We start from the raw sequence: 23,224 nt of genomic DNA, 5'->3' as shown, positions 1-23,224 counted from the left end.
TATCGGTCGTTCGGTCGCATGCACTCGCTCTCGGCAAAATGATGCTGCCGGTCATCATTATCAGGCGCGTCAGGGCAGCGTCAAATTGGCCGCATTATGGAAGAGGATAAGGGGCCCAGGACCAGAGACGGTGGGTGTCAGTCGTAAGAGGCAGTACTGATTGGGACAGGGTCGGAAAAAGAATCAAGAATAGTTAAAGCAGCCGGGACCTCCTGGCAGGTGGAAGTCCCTAGCCCCCCGAAAATATGGAGAAGACCCTGGAGAGATCCATGGAGGGACCTATGGAGAGCTGTCGCTTCTCGGATTTTTTCCTGGAGTCCCCCGCTTGTGTCTCCCTCCTATCCAATCATTCTCATCCCATTTTCCTCTTCACTTCCCGTCCTCTTTTACCGGCTTACTTTGATCTGACCGTTCACTGCCGCCGCCATATCTCATCATCGCCGTAGTTTCTGGGCACCAATCACTGGCCAGGCATTCCCACTCCTCGGTCGGCATGCTCTGAGACCGAGTCTGCTGCTTAAAAAGGGCTCTCGTCACTCACAAACCATACATATCTGACCCGAGAAAGACGGCTGTACAATAAACCAGCTCAACAAGATGTTTCTTAGCTCCATTGTCTCGCCTTGGACACTCCTACTCCTCCCCGTCCTCTATTTCGTCTTACCATATATCCGAAATTGGAGCCTTCTCAAAGTCCCCGGTCCTCTACCAGCAGCTCTGACGAATTTATGGTTGATGTACCAATGTCGACGTGGACGTAGATACCAAGCAGTCAACGATCTACACAAGAAGTACGGCAAAGTCGTACGGATCCAGCCCAACCACGTCTCCATTGCAGACGACTCGGCCATTCCTATCATATACGGCCATGGCAATGGTTTCTTGAAGAGGTGAGTCCAAACCTGCCGACCATCTTCCCAGGCACGTTTCTGATATTGTTATAGCGAGTACTACGACGCTTTCGTCTCAATTCAACGCGGGCTATTCAACACGCGCGACCGAGTCGAACACACGCGCAAGCGTAAGGTGGTATCTCACACCTTCTCCGCCAAATCAATCGGACAATTCGAGCAGTACATCCATGCCAACCTCGAACTGTTCGTGCGCAAATGGACCGACCTCTCTCAAAACCGCGCGAACCCGTCGACAGGCTACGCCTCGATCGACGCCCTCCACTGGTTCAATTACCTCGCCTTCGACATCATAGGGGATCTGGCGTTCGGCACACCTTTCGGCATGCTCGAGCGCGAGAAGGACTACGCCGAGATCCGCAAGTCTCCTGACGCACCGCCCGCAACAGCCCCAGCCATCGAAGTGCTTAACCGCAGAGGCGAAGTCTCAGGGACATTGGGGTGTTTGCCACAATTAAAGCCCTACGCGAAGTACCTTCCCGACCCGTTCTTCAGCAAGGGCGTCGAAGCTGTTGAGAACCTCGCGGGTATCGCCATTGCGCGGGTTAAACAGCGCCTCGACAACCCCAATACCGACCGTGTGGATTTGTTGGCCAGGTTGATGGAAGGGAAAGACGCCAAGGGTGAGAAATTAGGTCGCGAGGAGTTGACTGCTGAAGCACTTACCCAACTCATTGCGGGGAGCGACACGACTAGTAACACCGCCTGCGCGATACTGTACTACGTCGTTCGTACCCCTGGAGTCCTACAAAATCTGCAGAAGGAACTCGATGCCAACATCCCACCTGGTGTACCTACCTACGAACAGGTCAAAAATTTGGACTATGTACAGTGGGTTATTGACGAAACGATGCGCATTCACAGCACCAGTTCTTTGGGCTTGCCGCGCCTGGTACCCGCCGCGACCCCTGAAAATCCGAACCCTCAACCCATTGAGATCTTGGGGTACTCTTTCCCGCCTGGCACGGCGCTTAGTGTACCTAGCTACACGATCCATCATAGCACAGAGATCTGGGGCGCTGATGCGGATGACTTTGTGCCTGAGAGGTGGAGCGAAAAGAGACTTACGGCAAGGCAGAAGGAGGCGTTCATTCCGTTCTCGACGGGGCCTAGAGCTTGTGTGGGACGGAATGTCGCGGAGATGGAGTTGAAGTGTATGGTTGGTACGGTGTTCAGGAACTTTGAGTTCAGGGATGAGCATGATGGACCGATGGAGACGCGGGAGGGGTTTTTGAGGAAGCCTTTGGGATATAACGTTGGATTGAGATTGAGGAAGGGACTTTGAATTGCATACATGGGCTTGGAATGAAAGTTTGGACAAAGATGCATTCTGCATGGATGGAGGCGGATTCTTGATGTGATATATCTCCTTGGAGTGTACATGACATTGGACTGGACAAAATTGACAAGGGGCTCATTGGTGTCGACGACGAAGGTGTATTGTGTACAGGTGCGAGATTGTCGTGGCCTCTTCTCGGCTCTCCTCGGATTATTTTATGGCTGCTGAAAGCCGTGTTTATTGTGACTGCTGTCACTCATACGGCAGGGTCGTCGCAAAGAGTCTAGTTGTGATACCTGGTATCCTGTCTGTTACAGTCAAACTCATGTGTTGGTGAGTCCTGGGTGGCTCAAGTCTTGAAATTCAAAATAACATGAACGCCAACGCTGTGCGATGCCATGTCCAAAAAACCTCGCCCCTTTTCTCTTGCGGGCTGTCCTTTTCAAGCTCCGAAGTACACTTCCTCCCCTGTATTCCATGGACAAGTGACAGCCCTCTTACAACTTGGCCTTGAGTTTTGTCTTTTCCTTCATCGCCACGCTCTCGTCCACAGGGATGACGACCAAAACAGTAATATCATCCACCTTCCCACCATGCCAGGAATCAAAAGGGTAATGCTTCGCCATCTCCTTGGCAAAGGGGCCATCTCGCTTTGCGCTGAGACTAGCTGTTTTGGCTTCCCCTACAATCGCCGCAGCCAGGACACTCTGCAGCGTGCCCGGTAGTTTATGTTTCTGAGGGGCGAGCGATCGATCCACAAGCTCCGACAGGATAGGCGAGACACTATATCCCTGATCGTCGGATCTTAGCCAAGCGCCCTTCTCGCGCATATGCGCTGACACAATCGATAAGATATCTTGGGAGTTGAGGTTATCCCAGACACCATCCGTCGCGAGAACCAGAACATCGCCGTGTCGAAGCATGTGGTCCGCCAGATCGGCTCGGTCCGGCTTGTCGCTCAGAGGCATGCCTCCAAATATTTTCGCCTGAGCCAGTATTTCTGGAGGCGTGAGACTCAGTTGATAGGGAGTGTTGAAAGCATGGGTTTGTGGGGTTGAGATATGGTGCACCGATCCAAGCCGTAGTTGCAGGAAACCTGAATCTCCTAGATTGGCAACCCTCATGCGCCCGTCTCGATCGGCTACAACGACACACGCTGTACTGCCTCCTGCTCGGATCCCAGGGTCCTTGACTGTCTTGTCATACCCTATCTGCAGTAATTGACCGGGATTGAGTCGTTCTTTCTGCGACCACGCAAGAGCAGTCGCACCCATGTGACTGCAGAGACCGTGGGCAAAGTCAGCAGGATCTATGCCGTGCTCTGTCCACCCGCCTACACCGTCCGCCACGGCGAATGCTGTTGTGCCCGCGTCCTGACCTACACGTCCAACGAAATATGCATCTTGTCCGCTGTCGGGTCGGCTAGACCTTTTCTGTTCCATGTCTGAGCCATGTTGCAGGCCTAAACCGTCGTTGTCGCTGGGGATGTAGTCATATGTACTCGATTCGGGTCGGAACTTGCGGTCTTTGCCGCTCGACGACGCCGCAATGTGCAATGAAATGTGCGGAATGGCTGATGTAGCAGCGCACGCGCCCGCCGCGGCAGAACGTGGTGACGAATGCAGGTTTCTTGAGTGTAATTTGTATGGGTCGAGGCTTCGACGAATGTTTCGGCGGAGGTCTAGGAAGATACGGTAAGCAAGGGCTGGATCTTGACGAGAGGATTTGCCCGCACGGTGATTAACGTAAGAAGGCGTGAAAACCAACGAACGAGTGAGAAAAATGGGTGTTCGAGCAGGAACAGTGGTGGTCATCGCGTTGATCGTAAGGAGATGACTGCAGCAACACCGCGCAAGACAACAGATCTGGGACGAGTAGCGTGGAAAGAACAGACCAGAACTCAGACAGCCTCCAATAGAATACACATTATTAAGTGGCAGACGCCAAAGAGAGTGTCGACTGGCAGGATGTTATTGCAGAGGAAAAAGTTCTGAGACCAGATTACCGAGAGCGATTAATTCCCACGTGCCCCCTGTCGTGATGATGTAAGAAAGGAGGCTTTTCGCGTTAGGCTGGAAAAGAGCTCGCTGCCGATTAACTTACAGTCCTCTTACACATCGCCCTATACCTAGTTATTCTTCCATGTCTCCTTAGACGCAAGCATCGACTGACTGTCAATTGACATGCATAACAGGACGAAGATAGCCACAAAGCCTCCATTGCATATCGTAGACATCGCCGCAGCACATTCTCACCAGAGCGATACATGCCCCTGAACATTGCTCGCTGCCGATAAGCGCCTTGTCTGCATAATTCGCACCATCCACAGCATGTACCAGCAAGTGCGTCTGCTGTCTCCGTTGCTGTACAGTCTGCAGCTGGTTTCATACCTGTGAACAGCAGCATGTCAACACCAGGCCGCACCTTCGAGACGAAGGCTTCCGCCTTAGTGATGGACTCTTCTCAACTTTGACTGTAAGCCCTTTGCCGCTCGCCTAGATCCGCTGTTGAATGCAGCCTTTCAAGTCTTGAATGACCCTTCCGACGTTTTGGGAGCAGCTCCAACTTGCCGCATGTTGCAGCAAAGCACTTGCGTATCTGAAGTTTTGATCACAGGTTGGACAGGTATATCGGTAAAAGTCCATCCACCCATTGATATAGTCTGAGCAGTTGTAATCGTCAAACACCCAATTGTCAATATCGTCACGATCCACTCCACTTTGGCAATTGCCGGATTCAAGGTGAATCATCATGGCCGAGTATTCTGAGAAGTCGCGCCGACAGCCATGGCATTCGATGGTTTGAGGAAGATGACTTCGCAAATGCTGACAAAGGGAGCCATGTTAGCCAAAGTCATGCATGGGAGGAAAGCAAATTCATACTTGCTGAAGATTGTTGTCGTTATAAAACTCTTCTCCGCATTGACTGCACCAATGATGGACGTCCTCGCGGTGTTCAGTCAGATCATCCATGTCGCTGTAGTCTATCTCGCAGCGCTCGCAGATGTTGTGGCATGAAGCATTCGCAACGTGAGCATCACGAGCAGCTGATGAACCGAAGAGCCAGCCGCATCTTTCGCACCATTCTCCCTCATGTACCTGGGCATGTCGACAGTGATTTTCTGCGCCGCTAAGGGTGTTGAAAGACCGATCGCACGCAACACAGTAATAGCCGTACACAGGACGATCAGTGTCTAAGTGGTTGAACCGCGGCATTTTCGGAACGTCTTGGTGTCAGAGTTGAATGAAAGTGTATTCAGTGAAGTTGGAGGAGTTGTTTCAGCGTTGTGTGATGTTTGCTTCATGTGGTGACGGCAGCAAACACCACACCACGCGCGAAGAGCCAGAACTCAATAGTTGCACTTTCGAATTTGACTGCCGTCAATGGCCCACTGATTCTCACACTGAAGTTGCGCTGCCCGCTACTTTGTGCACTGAGCGAACGATTCCCTTCCCCAGCAATTAGTCTGGCAAGACCGCACTCAATGGCAAGCAAGTGAAGCCGAGAACAAATCGAGTGAGGAGTTCCGGGAGTAACGAAAGGAAAGCCGAAAACGTAAGGTAGAAGCAAGAGTAAAGTAAAAGGAGAAAGAATCCGGGAACGAAGAGATGTTTAGGCTGGGCAACGACCGATTTCCGGGTTGCCTGTCTATCTTTAAAAGTGTGGACTGAACCCCGGAAATGTCCCTGAACTTAACTGGTAGATAAGGTCTAAGCACCCGCGCTCCTTGTCCCCAATCGCTAAACAATTGCAGTTTTGTGTCTTTGCACGAAGTACTTGGTAAGCCTTTTATGCCAAACACTGCCATCCATCGCTTTCGTCTCCAACAAACCCCATCCCCTTCTGCTTCTGACACTTTACTTTCCGACGCTACCTCATGATCAATTCGATTGACCCGAACAGCACGAGCAGAAATGCGATGGAGGATGCTGCGACAATAATGCCAACTCTGACACTTTCTGACAGTCCTGCGGATGATGAGGTGTTCGCGGCACGGATCGTTTGAGATGTCGTTGTCGCTGATGGTGATGTCGAGAAATGCAGGAGTAGCTGTGGTCATGTCGTGCCAGTGTTGTAGGTCTCTGTACTCGAAGTAGTGCTGAGGTATCAGACACTGCTAGGGAGGGTATTGCAAGGCTGCGGTGATGATCGTCGTGATGAATCGTCGTGAAGATGCCAAAGCATCAACTTCGAGAGTCTTACACTGCGGGTAACCGAGACTTCTTGGACAATGAAAGTGGTCTGTGGAGGTACTTGCCTCTGAGTTCATCGGAAGGAAATTCAGGTTGCTTTATTGGAAAGTCTCCTCTAGGCCTTCCTCGAATGGTGACCACTCATCGTGCTGAGGACGAGTTTGACCGGAGGCGGTGATCCAGACCATGGCCCATGGGATTACTGACAGTACCCTGATGGCTTGACGAGGTTCACAACGCTGTCCGCTCTAGGACCTGGACATCTCTAGACAGCTGCAAGTGGTGCGGCTGAAATGACTAGAGCGGCCGCCGTTGAAGCTACTAAGGGTTCCAGCTCGCATGGGTGGCGCACAATCTCTTTTCGCGACGAAGTGGGAATAACAGAAGGAATACTGGACAGACAGGAAAGAAAAGAAAGGAAGACCAGAAACCAGGACAAAGTACTTTGGATAAGTTCATTTTGAGTCATGGAGCTCTCATCTAGCTATCTTGACTCGATTTTTTGGCCTTCCAAGAATGGCCTCAATGGGGAAATAGCTCACTTTTTTGCTTTTTGCGACCGTGAGCACCGTCGCTTTCATATCAGCCCAAGTATCGACTTTTGGCAGCGGCGCCGGCAGCCGCCCAAGCTCCATGCAATACACTTTTTGTTCTCCTACAACGCCTCGCTGTGCTGAAAAAAGAGAATAGCATCATTCCATCTCCACAACCACACCACATGCCACATCATCTCGCTCATTTCGTAACGCAGCAGCAGCAGCAGCACAAGCGCATGCCGCAAAACACATCGCTGTATCAGGGGTATCATTTCGTCAATAACCATTCTTCATAAAGACCAATCGAGGTTGCTTTTCAGTAGTAGCTGGATGGCGCTGGATAGTTGGCGAACGCAGGCTCGGTTTCGAAGCCGCCAAAGAAGTTGTCGTCGACTTCGTAATCCATAGCACCATCTGGCAAGTATTGACCATATTCGAGATCGCCGCCATGGGAGGCTGTCTCTTCATCATTCTTACCGGGGCCTGCAGGATCTTGTCCACCGACAGTTGGATATTCGCCAGATGGATAGTGGTACGAGCTGCCGTAGTGGAAGATTTGACTGCCGCACATGACCATGGATCCAGACAAGAAGTTGTCGTCATCATCTTCGTCCATTTGATTCGCAGGAACATCAACTGCTGCAGGAGGGTGGAAGCTGAAAGCACCCAAGCCCTGACCATCTGCTTGAGGTTGTTCAGTCTCGGAATTCTGAGCAGGAGTCTGGCCTGTCAGACCAGCGATGGCTGAAGACTTCTTGGTTCCTTTGTCCGAACGAGGCTTGCGCTTCTTAAACGCTTGCTCGTCCGTCTCGTTGACCTGCCGCTCGGCCTTTCGCTTCTTGTTGCGCACGACTCTCTTTGCCTCCAGACCAAGATGAGCAGTACGGACATGCTCCTCCAAGGTTGCCTTGCTAGTGAAATTGCGGCCACAGCCATGCACAACAACATCCTCCTTGTCGGCAAGTTCCTCGGGAAGTGTGATTGTAGTTTCTCCACATACAAAGTCTCGCTTGTTCTCGTGCACGGTCTTGATGTGGACGTTGAGGTTGCCCTTCTTGGTGAATATCTTATTGCATCCATCATAAGTGCAAGGAAACTCTTTGCCTGTACCGTTGGGTTTGTCAGGCAGGATTCCGTGCTGAATCTCCAGATGTCTGGTCAGTTCCTTGTTGGTGGTGAATGAGGTGGGACAGTATGAGCAGGTCGGTGGATGGACAATGGTAATGTGAGCTTGAAGTTCACCATAGGTCGCGAAGGATGCCACAAGCAAGGAGTCTGGATCAACGTCGTTCGAGTTTGCGAGACTTGCCGCATTTAGTGCCATGCAATCAGAGCAGGAGAATCTGGTGGTGTCGTGTCTGGTTCGCTGATGGCCACGCAGGTGCTCAGCGGTGTCGTATGACTTGTTACATGGGAGGCCGGTAATCGGGTCGTTGTCTGGGCACTGGAAAGGCTTGACTTGCTCGTGAACAGACAAAATGTGTCGGTCGAGGGTCTCCTGCTTGCGAAAGACTTGAGAGCAACCAGGGTAGCCACGGCATGTGAACTTTTCCTTCGCTTTGTGCGCTTCAACATGGCGTCGCAGTCTTGTTCCTGTCGCGAAGCTAGCATCGCATCCATCCCATGTACACTTGTAATCCCGAATGTCGGTGTGCGCCACTTTCACATGATGTTTCAGATGGCTGTCACGAAGAAAAGCTTTGGTGCAGGGAGGATGAGGGCAAACGAAAGGACGTTCTTGAGTATGGGATCGAATATGTTCTGTCAGTCTAGCCTGACGACTGTACGCCTTGTCGCATCCTTCGTATGGACAACTCAGTTTCTTCTGGCGGGAACCCGGGCGGGAATGCGGTGTGCTCGCGCTGGGCGGAGTTGAGGCGGGAGTGTCGTCGATCTGATGATTCGTGTCGTCGTCGCTTTCCAACATGTCGTAGTCGTCGAAGTCGTCGTCCGAGTCGACCCGCATCTTGTCTCGGCGTCTGGACCCGCGCGGTCGCTTATGTCGTCGGCGTGGTAGAAATTCAAGTCGGCGACGAAAATTAGGACCTGCTTGCTCGGTGGAACCAATCGCAAAGTGTGGGGAGCGAATTCAAATTTAGGTCAAACGCGGTTGGTCAGACCGCAGCATTTCCGCCAATTGTCCGCCAAGGGGACAGACATCACGTGCCAGTTTACATAACCCTTCATGACTTTTTTTCTTTGGGTAACGGGCGCAACCAAACGTTTTGGAATGCGCCTGCACTTTTAACCATCTTCCTCCTGCACACGCACACGCAAACGGACCACTGCATCTTCTCGGTAACTGCTAAAATGTCAGACTACGGTGGCGATGAGGGCGGGTAGGTGGCATCCCAGGCTTTCTGAATGGGTGGCACTTTCTGCAGGACTAACGCGTACTTTCTGCCCGCAGCTATGGCAACGACGAGCCCGATGACACGTTTTATGAGCCCGAAGAACCTGAAGACTTTGCCCCTGATGGGGAAATTGATGAAGGAGCCATCGAGGCGCGAGCCGACGCAGCAGAAGAGGGAGAGGAGAAAACAGTAGTTTCTGGCGATCCTATGCAAGCTCAGAAACCCTCGAGCGACGCCGACAAGAAAATTCCCCAAGACAAGCGGACGACGACGCCATACATGACGAAATACGAGCGGGCGAGAGTTTTAGGGACACGCGCTTTGCAGATTAGGTACTGCGACCATACTCTCGGACAACTCATATGCTAATTGGCGAAAGCATGAACGCTCCTGTATTAGTCGATCTCGAAGGCGAAACTGATCCATTGCAAATCGCAATCAAGGAACTGAACCAAAAGAAGATACCCCTTATTGTCCGCCGATACCTGCCAGATGGATGGTGAGTTGTGTCGTGTCTGTGGGAGGCCGTTATGCTGAGTTGTTTTCAGGTATGAGGACTGGACATGTGAAGAACTACTATGATCGAACTACTCGCCTTTGGACATCTTTCTCCCTGCGCAAGCAGTTTTCGCGAGCGCGGTGGAATATTGTCAATGTGGCCTCCTGGCTTGAAGGCAACACTAGCACCACTTGACTGTCATGTGGAACAGTCTTTGGTCGCCCCCACAGGCCTTTTCATTCCAGCTCGTTGATTGAGAGCCTGAGACCGAGGGCCTGGACGCCAGATCGGCAGTTCACAGACACCGGCTGCGTTGGTCCACAGTCTCCGGACATGTGAGCAAACCATTGGCGGCCGAATAATGGCTGGCCTAGACCGTCGAACAGGCCACCAGCGACTATGCTGGGATGCCCTTAAGTTCTTAAAGGTTTGGGGAAACTTTGGAGGATCTCCCCAGCAACGCCGTGTGCCACACAAACGAGCTTGTGGGAGGAATGGGCACAGAAACGCCCACTTGAGATGCTTTGACGAGCGGCATCCCCATCCACGTTAACGATTACCATGTATCAGTAATGCAGACTATAAATTTTGCTAACAATGACCTATTTGAATGTTCACAGTGAGTTTCCTAGTTCTATTGGCTTCCGATTCAGGGTTCAGCGCATCACTTGCTCCTCCTGTGGAAGGGTCTACTCCTCATTCCACCGGAGCATCATCATTAACCATCATAGTGCAGCATTCTTCAATGTCTCTGCTTATCCTGAACGCTCGCCTACAGGCCAGTGCTGACTTTCGGGGTGTGGACCACTCAGCCTCGCGGAGTGGAACTTACACACTATATACTGACATACTGCGGTTTTGGTTGGTCATCTCAATTGGTGCCTCAATGCCTCATCGGCCTGAATTGGAACCGACGTCTTTTCGTCGGCGCAACAGGGGCCGGGCCAGAAGTGTAGATGCTACATTGGTTCCTTTGAGGGGCCGAAAATAGTTAGACGGAGCTCGCTTGTGCAAGTCAGATCCTCAGGCCAACCATCTCGAAGGACTTGCCATACTGCATATGGGATACTGCTATACCGGAGAGCTCTTCAAATGCCGATATCACCAAATCATTACAGAGGGTGTATAGCTTGCCTCACCAGCATGTGAGGTCACGGAGCTTATCAAGGATCTCCATTGTTATGGGGCCAAACATGTCCTTCGCCCGGAAAGGATCGCGATGAGCGCCGCCCACCACTATCTATGGGTGCCGACCGGCATATGGGAATGTTGAGATATATCTAGGCTGGTGTCTTGCATTTCAACCTCAGGCGGCAAGCGTGTGACAATCTGGAAGATCTTCCAACAGGGCAATCCATTATCCTCGGATAATTCGCAGGCACACACACCCAGAATGGAAGACTCGCGTATCTCAGACTTCGCAAGGTTCCAGTCTGTGAGATCGAACGAAACAAGGATCCCCAGGAAGCCAGTTCCACGACGGCTCAATTCTCGCCAATCCTCAACACGGCGACCTAGTTCTGCAAGGAGTTTTGCCCAAGCATTCTCATGGCTGAGCGCTGTGCTCCCGGAGAGGCAACCTCCGCTACAAGAACAGGAGATTTCAGAGGATAACATATCGCCAATCTTACCCAAGGCGTACCGGAAATCATGGCGATATACATCTCGGTTCGACCCACGCATGGATTCTGGATTGACGTTGTTTGATCCGGATCTGCAAGCAATCCCCAAGAGGCAGATGTCGGATGCGTCCAGTGTAGTCAGGGATTTGAACGTCGAGTGGCACCTACCACCCCTAAGGTTCAGCTACACAGACACTTCCAACCAGTCGATCATCAATGCTGCTATTGATGCGCCCGCAAATCTCCCACCCGAAAAGAGTGGCGACACACCACCCCCGAATGGTGGCACTCTGGCTTGGTTGCAGGTTCTGGGAGCCTTCTTCTTATACTTTAACAGCTGGTTAGTAGCTAGGAGAAAATTTAGCTTCTTCCGCTGACTTTTGTTACAGGGGTACTTTAAACATTTTTGGAGTATTCCAGACCTACTATGTCGACAATGATGTTCTGCACACGTCACCTTCGGACATCTCATGGATAGGTTCTGCGCAAGCTTTTCTAGCTATGATGGTCGGCGTTGTCACCGGCCCGCTATATGATGCAGGATACTTCCGCCACCTCATTCTTGCAGGAGGCATCATGGTCTCGCTAGGATTCATGATGACGAGCTTGTGTACCACGTACTGGCAAACAGTCCTTGCACAGGGTCTCTGCATCGGAATCGGTAATGGATGTCTGTTCGTCCCGTCCGTGGCTATTCTGCCGCAGTACTTCACCACGAAGAACGCGCTCGTCAATGGCATCGCGGCAAGCGGATCGAGCCTCGGTGGTATCATCATGCCGTTCGTATTTGTCCGACTCCAAGCTCATATTGGATTCGGATGGGCGACCCGCGTCCTAGGCTTTTTGACCGTCGCCACTATCTCCATCTCCATATCCGTTATGAAGCCTCGACTCATGCCGGCGAGCAAGAGAAAACTTGTCGATCTGTCAGCGTTCAAGGAGCCTGAGTATTGCTTTTTCGTGTGCGCCGTGTTCTTTGGGTTCACCGGGTTTCTGGTGCCTTTGTTCTATCTCGGTCTTTATGCCTCGTCGACGGGCGCCACCAGCGCCAGCTTCACGTTCTACTTGCTACCTATCCTTAACGCAAGTTCGACGTTTGGACGGATCGCGCCGAATTTCCTGGCCGGGTTTACGGGGCCTCTGAACGTCTATATACCTGTCGCACTTGTTGCGGCGGTACTGATCTTCGCTTGGTGTGGGATCACGAATTTTGCGGGAATGATTGTGTTTGCTGTGCTTTATGGGTTCTTCTCCGGTGGGTTTGTGGGGTTGATGACGGTGAGTCTGGTTACGTTGACGCCGGATTTGAGGACGTTGGGGACAAGGACTGGGCAGGCCTTTTTCATTGCGAGTTTTGGTGTGCTCATGGGGAGTCCGGTGGCCGGCGCGATTCTGAATCAGACGGGGAGTTGGGTTGCGGTGAAGTGCTTTGCGGGCACGGCTGTGTTGATGGCTATGGTTTTCTTGGTGGCGGCGAGGACGACGAAGGTTGGCTGGTCGCTTAGAGTGAAGACTTAGGGCCGTCGTGAGGGCAAGGATCTGGCGGTGGCTACAGACCCCAGGATGGCTATAGGACTAGAGGTGGCTATAGACTCCAGGCGCGGCTAGTGGATTTCAGAGATGGATACAGAACATCACATACTAGTAGTGGATCCTACCTACGTTACAGGCTTACGATGGTTTGTGCTGTTGTATATACATGACCGGACTTCTCGCGCCGTAGTAAGCCTGAATATAACATGCCACACACACCCTCTGAATAGCCTTAAAAAGACCAATCTGGCAGTATGGAGCGGCGATCATCGGTGCATCGGCCCAAAAAGTACAAATTAGGCAAGAACAAAGGGGCGGAGCCTTGTCTTGTCTTGCCGCCTTCCATTCCTTAGCACTGCCACGGTAAGCCCTAGGACTCTGAACAGAACCAAGAGAGTCAGTACATTGAATGAGATATGAACGTATCTTAGATGAGGTATCAAATCGCGTCGGGTCAGTCTTCATGATCATGTATGCCAGGAGTAGATCCGCTGAACTAGACATGGTTCGATGTTGCTCGACACCTTCTAGCGTTCTCACATCTGTGGGATCTAAAGGTGTACTATGGATTCGGTGACCGATTGTCCAGTCTCCCGTTCCTGGTTCCTACTCCTGCCAAGACTTCTTTCATTCCTTAAGTCTTGATTCCTACTTCTGCCCTCTGATCCCTCATTCTTGACTCCTACTCTTGGCGACGATCGGTCTTTCGTACCAACCTATCCTGTTCAAATACTGCTTGCGGGGCATCTCCCAGGAATATGGCAAATAGATGATATGGTTTCAAGGACGGTAGCTGTGCATATGGCCGTGGTGGGTGTTTCTTTCTGCGGAGGAAAGGCGATTCCAGACGAACGGCGTCATCATCAGAAGTATTGATGGAGGGTGTGAAAGCCAGCTCCATGTATGTCAAGGCTGAGAGGTGTGCTGTTCCAGAGAAACTTCAAGGACGTCTCGGTCGAGATGGTGTCCCAGAAAGGTGGTAAGGCTAGGATACAATGCTTTGTATGGTGGATTGCCTGGTCCTTATTCGAACCTCACGCGGGGCATGCGCCTCATGACAAATGCACCCAGACTTTCGTCCCAGACTGCGGTTTCCGAAATTGAAGCCTCATGCCTGCGCGCGTTGTTTTCTCGGACTGGCAGATACACAATATCGCGTTCATTTGATGGGCGTCGTACAGACGGACGTCTGTGGTGATGACGAGCCACGTCAATTTGAACTCTCTGGACACGCACCCTCTCAACAGGAACTCGTCTGTACCGGACATGGTCGGGCTGCATTTGCTGCTCAGGCATCTCATGGAATGGAGACAGCGGTGGAGCTGAGTGACCATGGTTCGCCATTTGAGGAAGCGCAGGCGAGGGAGGTGGAGTAGCAGGTCTTCGTGGCTTGTCGAGGTTGACTTCGATTTGGATATCGGGTGGAGCAGCAACAGATGATTGGTCGTAGTGGACGAAGTGTTGATGGTTGTGATTGTGCTGATGGAGGTGCTGCTGTGGTTTGGCTGGTTCGACATAGTAATCATATTCCGGCACGTCGTCGTATACTTCTATGTATTCGGTTGGCTTTGGTCTGGGTGAATCCCATCGTTTGCGGACGAGGCAGAGTCTATCTCTCGAAAGACGTTCGACCCATGTTGGGCGAGTGGCGAAAGCAACACCAACGTCAATCTTGAAAAGCATGTTCTGGTGATAAATGTGAACTCGATCCCTGAAATACTAGTGTACTGGTAGGCCGGGAGATGAGCAGAAATGATTGGGATAGTATGCTGCAAGGCTGTAATGTGCGTTTGCAAATGAAGAATAATGAGCGAATGCTGTGAGAATGGGATTGCCTTTCATGCCTCGTCATGAGATACTTAACCTGTTCACCCTCTTTAGGCGCGTGTGTGGTGTCAGGCACCATGTTGAGGGTTGTCTTGTCCATAAAAGACAAGCACAAAGAGAAGTGGAGGACGACATAGCACACTTCAATGGTATGGACGACGTATTTGCCTACCTTTCATTGTAGTCATACATCGTCAGCATTCACAATAATGGATGGTATTGTGATAGGTCTCAAAAGTGTTGGACCGTTTTATCTGGTCGCAAGACACAAAGTGAGAGGTCTCACCAGACATTGTCTGGTCATGTGGATGAATCAGCAAACACCAGATAGCCTTGTGTCGGGGGAGCCATTTCGCAGGGGCTGCGACAGAGTCACGGACCCCTCTTTGTCGGGGGAGCCATGTATCGACCGCTCATTTCGATGCCGACAACGTTGAAAGGAAATGTGTAGGAGAAGGAAAGATGGACTGTTGTAATGGTTGTGGTTATCATGGAGGAGTAAGGCTCTGTTTCAGCCTGATGCTTCGGCCGAGGTTCAACCGCCATCTGGAAGTTCGTCACGCGCATCGTCGAACCAAGCTGCACCATCCACGGTTGTTGACTTCGGCGTCAGGCTAGAAGCTCCAGCACTCACGTCATGCCATGGTGGAATCCATGGTCATCAACGACAAAGGGTGACCAGAAGGATGCGGAGTCGCTTCAGTCAAAAGCTACAAGGGTTTTGAATTCAACAAGTGAGGCCGTCGGCGAAGCGACCGACTCTGCCCAAAGACGTCTTCAAGATGCCTCTGCCTCTTCGACATTCAAAGCCTTCGCTGAACCCCAGACGATCATAGCGGCCGCAATTTTGACCACAGCTTCTCTTGGACTCTACAAATTCTACAGATCTTACCTGCGAAGAATTCCTCAGGCAACAGGCATTACTGCTGGCTTTCTGCGAAAGAGAAGTCTCGTTGGCAAGGTCACAAGCGTGGGAGATGGAGACAACTTTAGGTTCTATCACACGCCTGGTGGCAGACTTGCTGGCTGGGGATGGTTCCCCGCCAGGCGGGTGCCCAAGGACAAGAAGGAGCTGAAAGACCAAACAGTAAAATATCACCAAAATGCTCGGGGAAGTGTGTTACTGACGGGTACTTAGATACACCTTCGCCTGGCTGGAGTCGACGCCCCAGAGCTTGCTCATTTTGGAAGGCCTTCACAGCCACATGCGCAAGAGGCGCTGGATTGGCTCACAGCATACGTACTGGGCAGACGGGTCCGCGCCTATGTGTACAAGATCGATCAATACAACAGGGTAGTCGGAACTGCATATGTCTGGAGGGGACTTTTCCGGCGGGATGTTGGTCTACAAATGCTAAGAGCAGGTTTTGCCACGGTCTACGAAGCGAAGACGGGTGCGGAATTTGGTAAAGGTCTCGAAGCCAAATATCGCAGCGCGGAATGGTGGGCAAAGACCAAGAGAAAAGGCATGTGGGCGGGAAGCAGAAAGGACTACGAAAGTCCTCGAGAGTACAAAACCCGATATGCTTCGACGCCACCGCCAGATGAACCCAAAGTATGAGACACGCGCGAAACTTCTTTAATTGGGCTTTTAGCGAGGCGCTATGGATATCGCCATGAGAATGTTTGAAGATGCCAAAAGCAAATGATCATTAAAATGGCCTTGTAGACAGATGGCTTCAGGACAAGGCTGAAATCGGTCACGTGATAGGCAGTCTGATATCTAATCTTCGGCACGTCTTGTAGATGTCATGACTTCCTCTCTTGCAACCCAGACATGCCGTCCACAGACTCGCCAGCGGTCATAGTAGCGCGCTATCTGAAAGCAAACCATTATAACGAGGTTGGTGAGCCAAGCATCTCTTGAGACCGAACCTCACAATTCTGGCAGACACTTGAAGCATTTCTGAAAGAAGTCGGCTTGCCTGAAGAGGCAGCAATCACTAATCAGGGTGACTGGACGATAGAGAAGATCCTCGAAGAAAAGAAACAATACGACTCGAGTCTCCAGTTCGAGAAGAAAGGCGATGATCAGATCACCGGCTGGCCGCTCCCGGCACCTTCCAAGCCTGTCGAACCCGACGTCTTCATAACGTCCAACGTCCTCTGCGTAAGTGGCGATGGCAGAGGAAAAACGGAAGACACTGTGATTTCAATCACGTCTGCCGATCGATCATGGGCTCGTCTGGACCCGTCGGCGCCTTTCTCGCCTATCGACGCGGCGTCGAGCACCCACGGAAGTCCAGTTTTGTCCGTTAACGCGATCTCCAAGGACTATGTCTTTTCGACCTCGATGTCCGGCGAACTCATGATGCATGACTCTCGAGGCCGACTGCTTGACAAGTGCCGCGACCACTTGAAGTACGCAGTCCAAGTGGTTTCAGGCACGACAAGACAGGGCAGGTGGATCGTGGCGACCGCTGGCTGGGACCAGAAAATCCACATCTATGCTCCCGAACAGGAACTGGCGGAGCGGTTCGATTCCACAGAACGCTTAGCCGATGGCCAGCCACATATCAATGGGCTCTTGCGAGACCCCATTCACACGATCTCGCTACCCTCCAATCCAGAGTCCATGGTCTTGGTTCAACATCCTGACACGCGCGATCTCTACCTAGTACTTTCCCGACGAGACTCGACATTCTTGTACTATTATTGCATCACACCTATTTCTGACGAAGCTTCATCTACACGCAGCAGCGAGATTACATACTCCGTGCAAGAAACCGGGAAGCAGAACTTGGCTCCTCACAGCAACGCCTGGATTGCGTTCACGCCGTCTTGTCTGGCATTAAGTCCCACAGATCCTACACTACTTGCCGTGGCAACCTCGCACCTTCCTCACATGAAGATGATCATTGTCCGGCTTCTATTCCCAGCTGGATCCTACGGTGCAAACTCCAATTCCGCCTCTGGCGGAGGATCGACACAGGCCTCGCAAGCACGCGCAGACCTCGCTCTGCAGGACCGTGAAGATGCCGCCATCCGTATCCATGTGCCAACTATGGCTCCTCAAACACCGTACTCGACGCCACAGGTGGTCTGGCGTCCTGGTGGCAACGGCGTCTTTGTCAACGCTGATGATGGCGTGATCAGGGGCATCAACACGCTGAGTGGCAAGGTGGTGGCGACCCTGAAGGCGCATGAGGTTGGGAGCAAAGTCCGCACTCTGTATGCTGGTTGGGAGAAGGGCGGAAAGGACGAGATCTTGATCAGTGGTGGGTTTGACAAGAAGGTCTTTATGTGGAGGATTTCAAAGGAATAGTCTTTTCCCCACAGTAGACGACCAGATCATATAGCTATCGGTGCTGTCAATGCTTAGACTTTCTTGATCCAGATCGCTAGCGTCTGTCTTTCTATATTCGTGCATTGTTCGGGTGATTGAAAGGAAGAAGGTAGTGCTCCGGATAGTAGGGCCAATTTCGAGCTTTCACAAATCTCCGAATCCCACGGATCCTCAAGATTTGCGCGATAATTTCCTCAACTCAACTCGTTTTCTGGCTTGCATTCCAGGGAAAAAGTTCGATGTTTACCAAATGACGTCACTGTAAAGTCATCACCGCATCCCTCACATCACAGCCTCGGCATGTGACCCCCTGGCACATGCGTCCGTCAACTCATACAGTGCCATTAATGACCTTCGTCGATGCCACCAGGTACCGACGTTGAATTGATACTCTGACTTATTCATCAGTATACGAGAAAGTCCACAGGTCAAGCAGTCAGCCCTTTTGAGACAAGACTGAGGCAGAATGACCCTTACAGAAGAGGGCGAGTTCACGACCAGTGACGGTGCAAAGTTGTACACAAAGACGTGGAAGGTGAGCCCTTCGCTAAATCAACGACATTGCTCTGTCCACTCTCATGCCACCGCATGCTTACTCCTGCTGGTCGTAGCCTGATTCAGGATCACCATCAGCGGTGCTCATCTTCGTGCACGGCTTTTCCGACCATATCGACGGTACATCAAACCCTTCTGACCCATATCATTATCAAAAACTTATACTGCCTAGCATACTACGACTTCTTCCCCACACTAAGCTCTCCACCATACAACATTGCCGTCTATGGATTCGATCAACGGGGCTGGGGTCGCTCAGTCAGAAAACCCAGCGACACTGGTCTCACAGGGCCAACTTCACGCGTTCTCTCCGACATCCATGACTTCATCCTCCATATCTCTTCACTGCAAGGAAATCACGGACAGCCATTGTTCCTCATGGGCCACAGCATGGGCGGCGGCGAGGCGCTCTGCTACATGCTCTCAACCTCCCAACAATTCTCAAACCGGCCCCCAATATCCGGCCTGTTACTAGAAGCCCCATACATTGAACTTGATCCTGCAGAACAGCCAAACCCACTCACCGTCATGGGTGGGAAACTCGCTGCTCTGGTAATGCCACATATGCAATTGAAGCAGAAACTGCATGCACAGTACATGTCACGGTCCGCCAAGGTTCGGCAAGAATGGGTCGACGACCCGCTGTGCCACGACACAGGAACCCTTGAAGGTCTGAAAGGTCTGCTCGAGAGAGCTGGTGACCTCTCAAAACTTTCATATGGTCATGAAGTCCCCGGTCTTACGGCAAAGGTACCTTGTCCGATATGGCTGGCACACGGAACAGGGGACAAAGTTCTCTCACCACCAGCCTCCCGGCGGTTTTTCGAGGTGTTGGAAGCTCCCGGCGGCGACAAGGAATTCAAGTCTTATCCTGATGGGTATCACAAGCTTCACGCCGAACCCGATGGGATGGGAGAGCAATTCGCAAAGGATGTGGGAGAATGGGTTCTCGGTCACACGAAGCAAGCGCCGGTGCCAGGGTCACAGGTAACGTGATGACTCTCTCAGATCCGTTTAATTTGGCTCATTATCCATAGCGGTCCAAACTTTAAGATTTTGTCTTAGACGCATAGTACACGAAGCATTTGTGGTACCCCGATAAACAAGGAGACGATGAACAGCTTCTGATGAGTGTCGTGGCACATCGTCATGATTACGTAATACATCAGCCTTGTTGCTCGGCCCACTTTCCTTGAGTCACTTACCAAGTAATAACTTTTTCATTTCGAAATCGTTATTCCGTAACGTCGACACACTCAAGGAGACATTACCAATGCAAATGGGTGTTGGCCGAAGAGGACACGCACCAGGTGTATGAAAGTCATGACTCGCTTCCGCCCCTGCATCGACCTGCACGCGGGCCAGGTCAAGCAGATCGTAGGCGGAACTCTCAGCACCATCGAGTCAGATCTCAAGACGAATTATGTATCTAGCCATCCGGCAGGGTACTTTGCCCAATTGTACCGCGACTCCAACCTGTTGGGCGCACACGTGATCATGCTGGGCCCAGGCAATGACTCTGCGGCCAAAGAAGCGCTCGCGGCATGGCCAGGACATTTACAAATTGGAGGCGGGATTACTGATGCCAATGCGAGGGAATGGATTGATGCTGGTGCCGAAAGGGTGAGTTGTGGAAACATTTTGCGATGTGCAACGGTTGATGAGTCTTCAGTAGGTGATCATCACTTCGTTTCTTTTTCCCATTGGCCGGTTCTCTCTAGACCGGCTAAAGAGTGTTCTTGCAAGCTTGGACAACGACACGTCGAAACTCGTCATCGATCTAAGTTGTAGACGAAAGGGGGAAACGTGGTTCGTTGCTATGAACAAGTGGCAGACCATCACCGAGATGGAGATTACTAAGGGTAAGCCTCGACGCCCTCTTTGCATTACCATCACCACCACCTTCTCCTGTCCTGCTCAAGGCGAGGCAGAGCCGAGCCGAACGGAGCATTGCATACAACTGAGCTGAGCTGAGCTGACGCACCGGACAGAAAGTATCACAATGCTTGAGCCGTATTGCTCAGAATTTCTTATCCATGCCGCCGACAATGAGGGTTTGCAACAGGGTATCGACACCGAGCTTGTGTCTAGGTTGGCCGAATGGTGCAACATACCCGTCGCCTACGCTGGGGGTGCCAGGACGGTGGAAGATCTGAACCTGGTCAAGCAGTGCAGTCGCGGCAAAGTCGATTTGACTATCGGCAGTGCATTGGACGTCTTTGGCGGGACTGGCGCCAAGTTTGAGGATTGCGTGACGTGGAATCGGGACAATGCAAATTGAGTACAAGTCATCATCCCAAGATCTGGCCATTTACTTCTTGCTTCTTGCTTCTTGTGCGAACCTCTTTCAGTCGATTGAATTTGCTCCCGGAATGGTCGGAGGGATGTGGTCTGTCTCGTGACTCACGGCCCCAGCTCCCTGTCCTCGCATTGGGCAATCTCATCAGATTTCGACCGCACCCTTATTACACTGCGCGGCCATGTCTGTCACATTTCCATCTTCGACAAAGGACGATCCCCCACGATCCGCAGTGGCAGTCTCCCGACGGTATCCCAGATGCATTGCCCACTCCTTCAAGCCTGTCTGACCTTCGATCGTTCTGTGTAATCGGTATCCATTGTCTCGATCTTGCACAAACTCGCCCTGGGATCTGGCAGCTTGTTTTCTGCTCCACTGGCACCAGCCTGCCGCATGCTTGAGTCCTCTCGATTTCCATTTCCGTGTCCGCCGCATATCTTCGCTCACCCGTCTCATCTGATGTAGTAGCATATCCCAGTCTGCTGGCGGTGTTCGTCTGGGATTTTTCGGGCCACTACCGATCTCATTCGACTTGTTGCTCACAGTGGTCGTGTGCTGCCCATGGATTTGCTGCTCCTCATCCCACGGATCGAGTCTCCGTATCTGGATCTCCGAGCGCTGCGGAATGTCATTTTTCTCCCTCCACAACATAATGCTGGCACACAGTGCCTTGAGGTCGACCTATGTACACAAACGTCAGATTCAACGACGACAGGAGCCCAGGTGAGAGGGCATCAACGTACATTGGTGGCTTCGGACCCCGTTCTACCAATCCACGAGTCGAAGTGAAAGGCCATGGTATCAGGGATTCTGGCTACCTTGGTGGATCTTTTGTTCCTGTTGTGGCCTTCTAGGTCTTCCACTACTTTGTCTCTTGCACTGATACGGCTGTGTGTCTCACGACGTTGTCTGCTTCCTTGTCGCTGTGGAAAGATCCCCTGTTCCCAGCTGTCCACGTACTTGCATGGTTTCGATGCTCCAGTCGACATGGAGGCATCATCCTGACTCGCTGTAAACGGGCATTGTACGGCCGGCAGGGACGTTTGGGTGACATGGGCTGGCGGCGAACTCGGTGGTGATGGTGATCCTTCGAGAATTGTTTCCGGCGGAGAGGCTGAACGATATTGCAGACGTTGCATGTCGATTCGTAATTGAAAGGATATCGAAGTCTGCTCAAGACTTGAGAGTAGATGGCTTCAATCCCGTCCGCGGGCCTCGTTTGGAGTGTGTCAAAAAGTAGACCATCAGGGGCAGGGACAGCAGGCCATTGCTTGTCCATTATTGTGGTAGTTGTGAAGTCAGGTTTTGTTGCAACGCGAGTGATCACTTTCAAACCAGTGAAACCCGTGTCAACCATAATACCATACCGTAAATCCTTCCAATGGTGTCGACATGAAAAGACCAAACACTCTTACTTTATGGAAGTGAGAATGCAAACAAAAAATCTACGACAACGGGGCACATATGTTCACTCGAGACCAGTTGTTTTGATGATTCAAAGGATCATTGATTGAGACTACCTAACAAGGTGCCATCGGCTCTATTGAGCATGTCATAAAAGATACATAGCTCCAAGCTCATAAACCTGCACCATGTACCAGGTGTGGTCATTCTCTCATCTCATGTCGACCATCGTCATGCTTAGGAAAGGCAGCAAAGGGTATCGTAGGAGGTCGATGTGATTGATTGATGTTGAGGCGCTTAGTGAGTAGCAGCCTGCTTGTTGCCCTCAGCGGAAGCCTGATTGAACGGTTAGCTGTCATCCAAAATACTCGTGTTCAATCAACATACAGAGTTCTTGGTCTCGTCGGCCTTGTCACCTAGAGCATCCTTGGCGGCAGAGGCACGGGTTCCAATGGACGCATCAGAGTCCTTTGCAACGTTCTTGTTGGCCTCCTTGGAAGCACCGGAGGTAAGCTCGCTGGCCTTGTCACCGACGTAGCTGAAAGAGAAAGTCAGTAATCTGCAGATATCGAGAATTTCGAGAGACGGTAACGTACTTTGCTGCGTTGTTGATGGTCTCCATTGTGAAGGTGGTTGTTTGTTTGGGTTGAGTTTAGTTTGAGTAGTTGATAGTTTGAGATTGAGTGTGATGAAAAAGGTTGAAGAAGTATGTGGTGGGAGAAGAAGGTACTTATAGGGAGTTGTATTGAAAGAGAAGTGACAACGTGTCTCTCTGGCCTGTGCCTGCCACCTCCCCTCTCTGCCTGGGTGATGGAAGAGTGAATTGCCCCGCGTTGAGTACTTCACCGTCAACACCCCACTAGTTCAGCCCGATTGTGGCTTTCTATGGCTTCGATAGGCTGTTGCCGAGGTCAACCGCGTCTTAG

At 51.6% G+C, this 23,224-nt stretch overlaps 13 protein-coding genes across 13 annotated transcripts; 7 read left to right on the top strand and 6 right to left on the bottom strand.

The window, feature by feature from the left end:
• Window positions 1–365: 365 nt before the first annotated feature.
• EDD37DRAFT_266042 (benzoate 4-monooxygenase) lies at window positions 366–2,442 on the top strand. The gene is made up of 2 exons (XM_062810887.1): window positions 366–890; window positions 945–2,442. Exons 1-2 carry the CDS (start codon window positions 598–600, stop codon window positions 2,194–2,196), a joined length of 1,545 nt encoding a protein of 514 aa, XP_062673450.1. The 5' UTR covers window positions 366–597; the 3' UTR covers window positions 2,197–2,442.
• On the bottom strand, window positions 2,442–4,161 carry EDD37DRAFT_266142 (phosphatase 2C-like domain-containing protein). The gene is made up of 2 exons (XM_062810889.1): window positions 3,926–4,161; window positions 2,442–3,871 (listed from the first exon to the last, which is right to left on the bottom strand). The coding sequence occupies exons 1-2, from the start codon at window positions 4,002–4,004 to the stop codon at window positions 2,688–2,690; spliced, it is 1,263 nt and encodes a 420-aa protein (XP_062673449.1). The 5' UTR covers window positions 4,005–4,161; the 3' UTR covers window positions 2,442–2,687.
• Window positions 4,162–4,300: 139 nt separating this feature from the next.
• Window positions 4,301–5,538, bottom strand: EDD37DRAFT_266156 (KRAB domain-containing zinc finger protein, variant). Its single transcript, XM_062810890.1, has 2 exons — window positions 5,073–5,538; window positions 4,301–5,015 (listed from the first exon to the last, which is right to left on the bottom strand). Exons 1-2 carry the CDS (start codon window positions 5,403–5,405, stop codon window positions 4,686–4,688), a joined length of 663 nt encoding a protein of 220 aa, XP_062673448.1. The 5' UTR covers window positions 5,406–5,538; the 3' UTR covers window positions 4,301–4,685.
• A 1,283-nt stretch (window positions 5,539–6,821) lies between these two features.
• Window positions 6,822–8,984, bottom strand: EDD37DRAFT_622641 (general transcription factor IIIA). Its single transcript, XM_062816075.1, has one exon. The coding sequence runs from the start codon at window positions 8,883–8,885 to the stop codon at window positions 7,236–7,238; it is 1,650 nt and encodes a 549-aa protein (XP_062673447.1). The 5' UTR covers window positions 8,886–8,984; the 3' UTR covers window positions 6,822–7,235.
• A 245-nt stretch (window positions 8,985–9,229) lies between these two features.
• Window positions 9,230–9,855, top strand: EDD37DRAFT_647226 (DNA-directed RNA polymerase II subunit F; the record flags this gene model as incomplete). The annotated part of the gene is made up of 4 exons (XM_062817838.1): window positions 9,230–9,258; window positions 9,330–9,605; window positions 9,653–9,772; window positions 9,822–9,855. The coding sequence occupies 4 exons, from the start codon at window positions 9,230–9,232 to the stop codon at window positions 9,853–9,855; spliced, it is 459 nt and encodes a 152-aa protein (XP_062673446.1).
• A 1,655-nt stretch (window positions 9,856–11,510) lies between these two features.
• EDD37DRAFT_559804 (MFS transporter, MCP family, solute carrier family 16, member 10) lies at window positions 11,511–12,912 on the top strand (the record flags this gene model as incomplete). Its single annotated transcript, XM_062813816.1, has 2 exons — window positions 11,511–11,734; window positions 11,784–12,912. The coding sequence occupies 2 exons, from the start codon at window positions 11,511–11,513 to the stop codon at window positions 12,910–12,912; spliced, it is 1,353 nt and encodes a 450-aa protein (XP_062673445.1).
• Window positions 12,913–13,573: 661 nt separating this feature from the next.
• EDD37DRAFT_622633 (uncharacterized protein) lies at window positions 13,574–14,639 on the bottom strand. The gene has a single exon (XM_062816074.1). The coding sequence runs from the start codon at window positions 14,608–14,610 to the stop codon at window positions 13,951–13,953; it is 660 nt and encodes a 219-aa protein (XP_062673444.1). The 5' UTR covers window positions 14,611–14,639; the 3' UTR covers window positions 13,574–13,950.
• Window positions 14,640–15,340: 701 nt separating this feature from the next.
• On the top strand, window positions 15,341–16,515 carry EDD37DRAFT_622629 (uncharacterized protein). The gene is made up of 2 exons (XM_062816073.1): window positions 15,341–15,841; window positions 15,893–16,515. Exons 1-2 carry the CDS (start codon window positions 15,392–15,394, stop codon window positions 16,313–16,315), a joined length of 873 nt encoding a protein of 290 aa, XP_062673443.1. The 5' UTR covers window positions 15,341–15,391; the 3' UTR covers window positions 16,316–16,515.
• On the top strand, window positions 16,516–18,222 carry EDD37DRAFT_622627 (uncharacterized protein). The gene is made up of 2 exons (XM_062816072.1): window positions 16,516–16,597; window positions 16,646–18,222. Exons 1-2 carry the CDS (start codon window positions 16,532–16,534, stop codon window positions 18,017–18,019), a joined length of 1,440 nt encoding a protein of 479 aa, XP_062673442.1. The 5' UTR covers window positions 16,516–16,531; the 3' UTR covers window positions 18,020–18,222.
• A 120-nt stretch (window positions 18,223–18,342) lies between these two features.
• Window positions 18,343–19,876, top strand: EDD37DRAFT_265903 (alpha/beta hydrolase). The gene is made up of 4 exons (XM_062810883.1): window positions 18,343–18,575; window positions 18,652–18,715; window positions 18,768–19,752; window positions 19,805–19,876. Exons 1-3 carry the CDS (start codon window positions 18,507–18,509, stop codon window positions 19,589–19,591), a joined length of 957 nt encoding a protein of 318 aa, XP_062673441.1. The 5' UTR covers window positions 18,343–18,506; the 3' UTR covers window positions 19,592–19,752; window positions 19,805–19,876.
• Window positions 19,779–20,957, top strand: EDD37DRAFT_265895 (1--5-imidazole-4-carboxamide isomerase). The gene is made up of 3 exons (XM_062810882.1): window positions 19,779–20,218; window positions 20,271–20,457; window positions 20,587–20,957. The coding sequence occupies exons 1-3, from the start codon at window positions 19,910–19,912 to the stop codon at window positions 20,874–20,876; spliced, it is 786 nt and encodes a 261-aa protein (XP_062673440.1). The 5' UTR covers window positions 19,779–19,909; the 3' UTR covers window positions 20,877–20,957.
• Window positions 20,778–21,651, bottom strand: EDD37DRAFT_265949 (uncharacterized protein). The gene has a single exon (XM_062810885.1). It carries the CDS (start codon window positions 21,543–21,545, stop codon window positions 21,039–21,041), a length of 507 nt encoding a protein of 168 aa, XP_062673439.1. The 5' UTR covers window positions 21,546–21,651; the 3' UTR covers window positions 20,778–21,038.
• Window positions 21,652–22,379: 728 nt separating this feature from the next.
• EDD37DRAFT_622607 (glucose-repressible protein Grg1) lies at window positions 22,380–23,036 on the bottom strand. The gene is made up of 3 exons (XM_062816071.1): window positions 22,895–23,036; window positions 22,686–22,836; window positions 22,380–22,634 (listed from the first exon to the last, which is right to left on the bottom strand). The coding sequence occupies exons 1-3, from the start codon at window positions 22,918–22,920 to the stop codon at window positions 22,596–22,598; spliced, it is 216 nt and encodes a 71-aa protein (XP_062673438.1). The 5' UTR covers window positions 22,921–23,036; the 3' UTR covers window positions 22,380–22,595.
• Between the last annotated feature and the right edge of the window lie 188 nt (window positions 23,037–23,224).

This window comes from Exophiala viscosa (assembly GCF_022695815.1).
Source record: "Exophiala viscosa unplaced genomic scaffold EDD37scaffold_2, whole genome shotgun sequence".
NCBI lineage: Eukaryota > Fungi > Ascomycota > Eurotiomycetes > Chaetothyriales > Herpotrichiellaceae > Exophiala > Exophiala viscosa.
The sequence above is the reverse complement of the archived record's forward strand: the minus strand, read 5'-3'. Positions and strand labels throughout refer to the sequence as shown.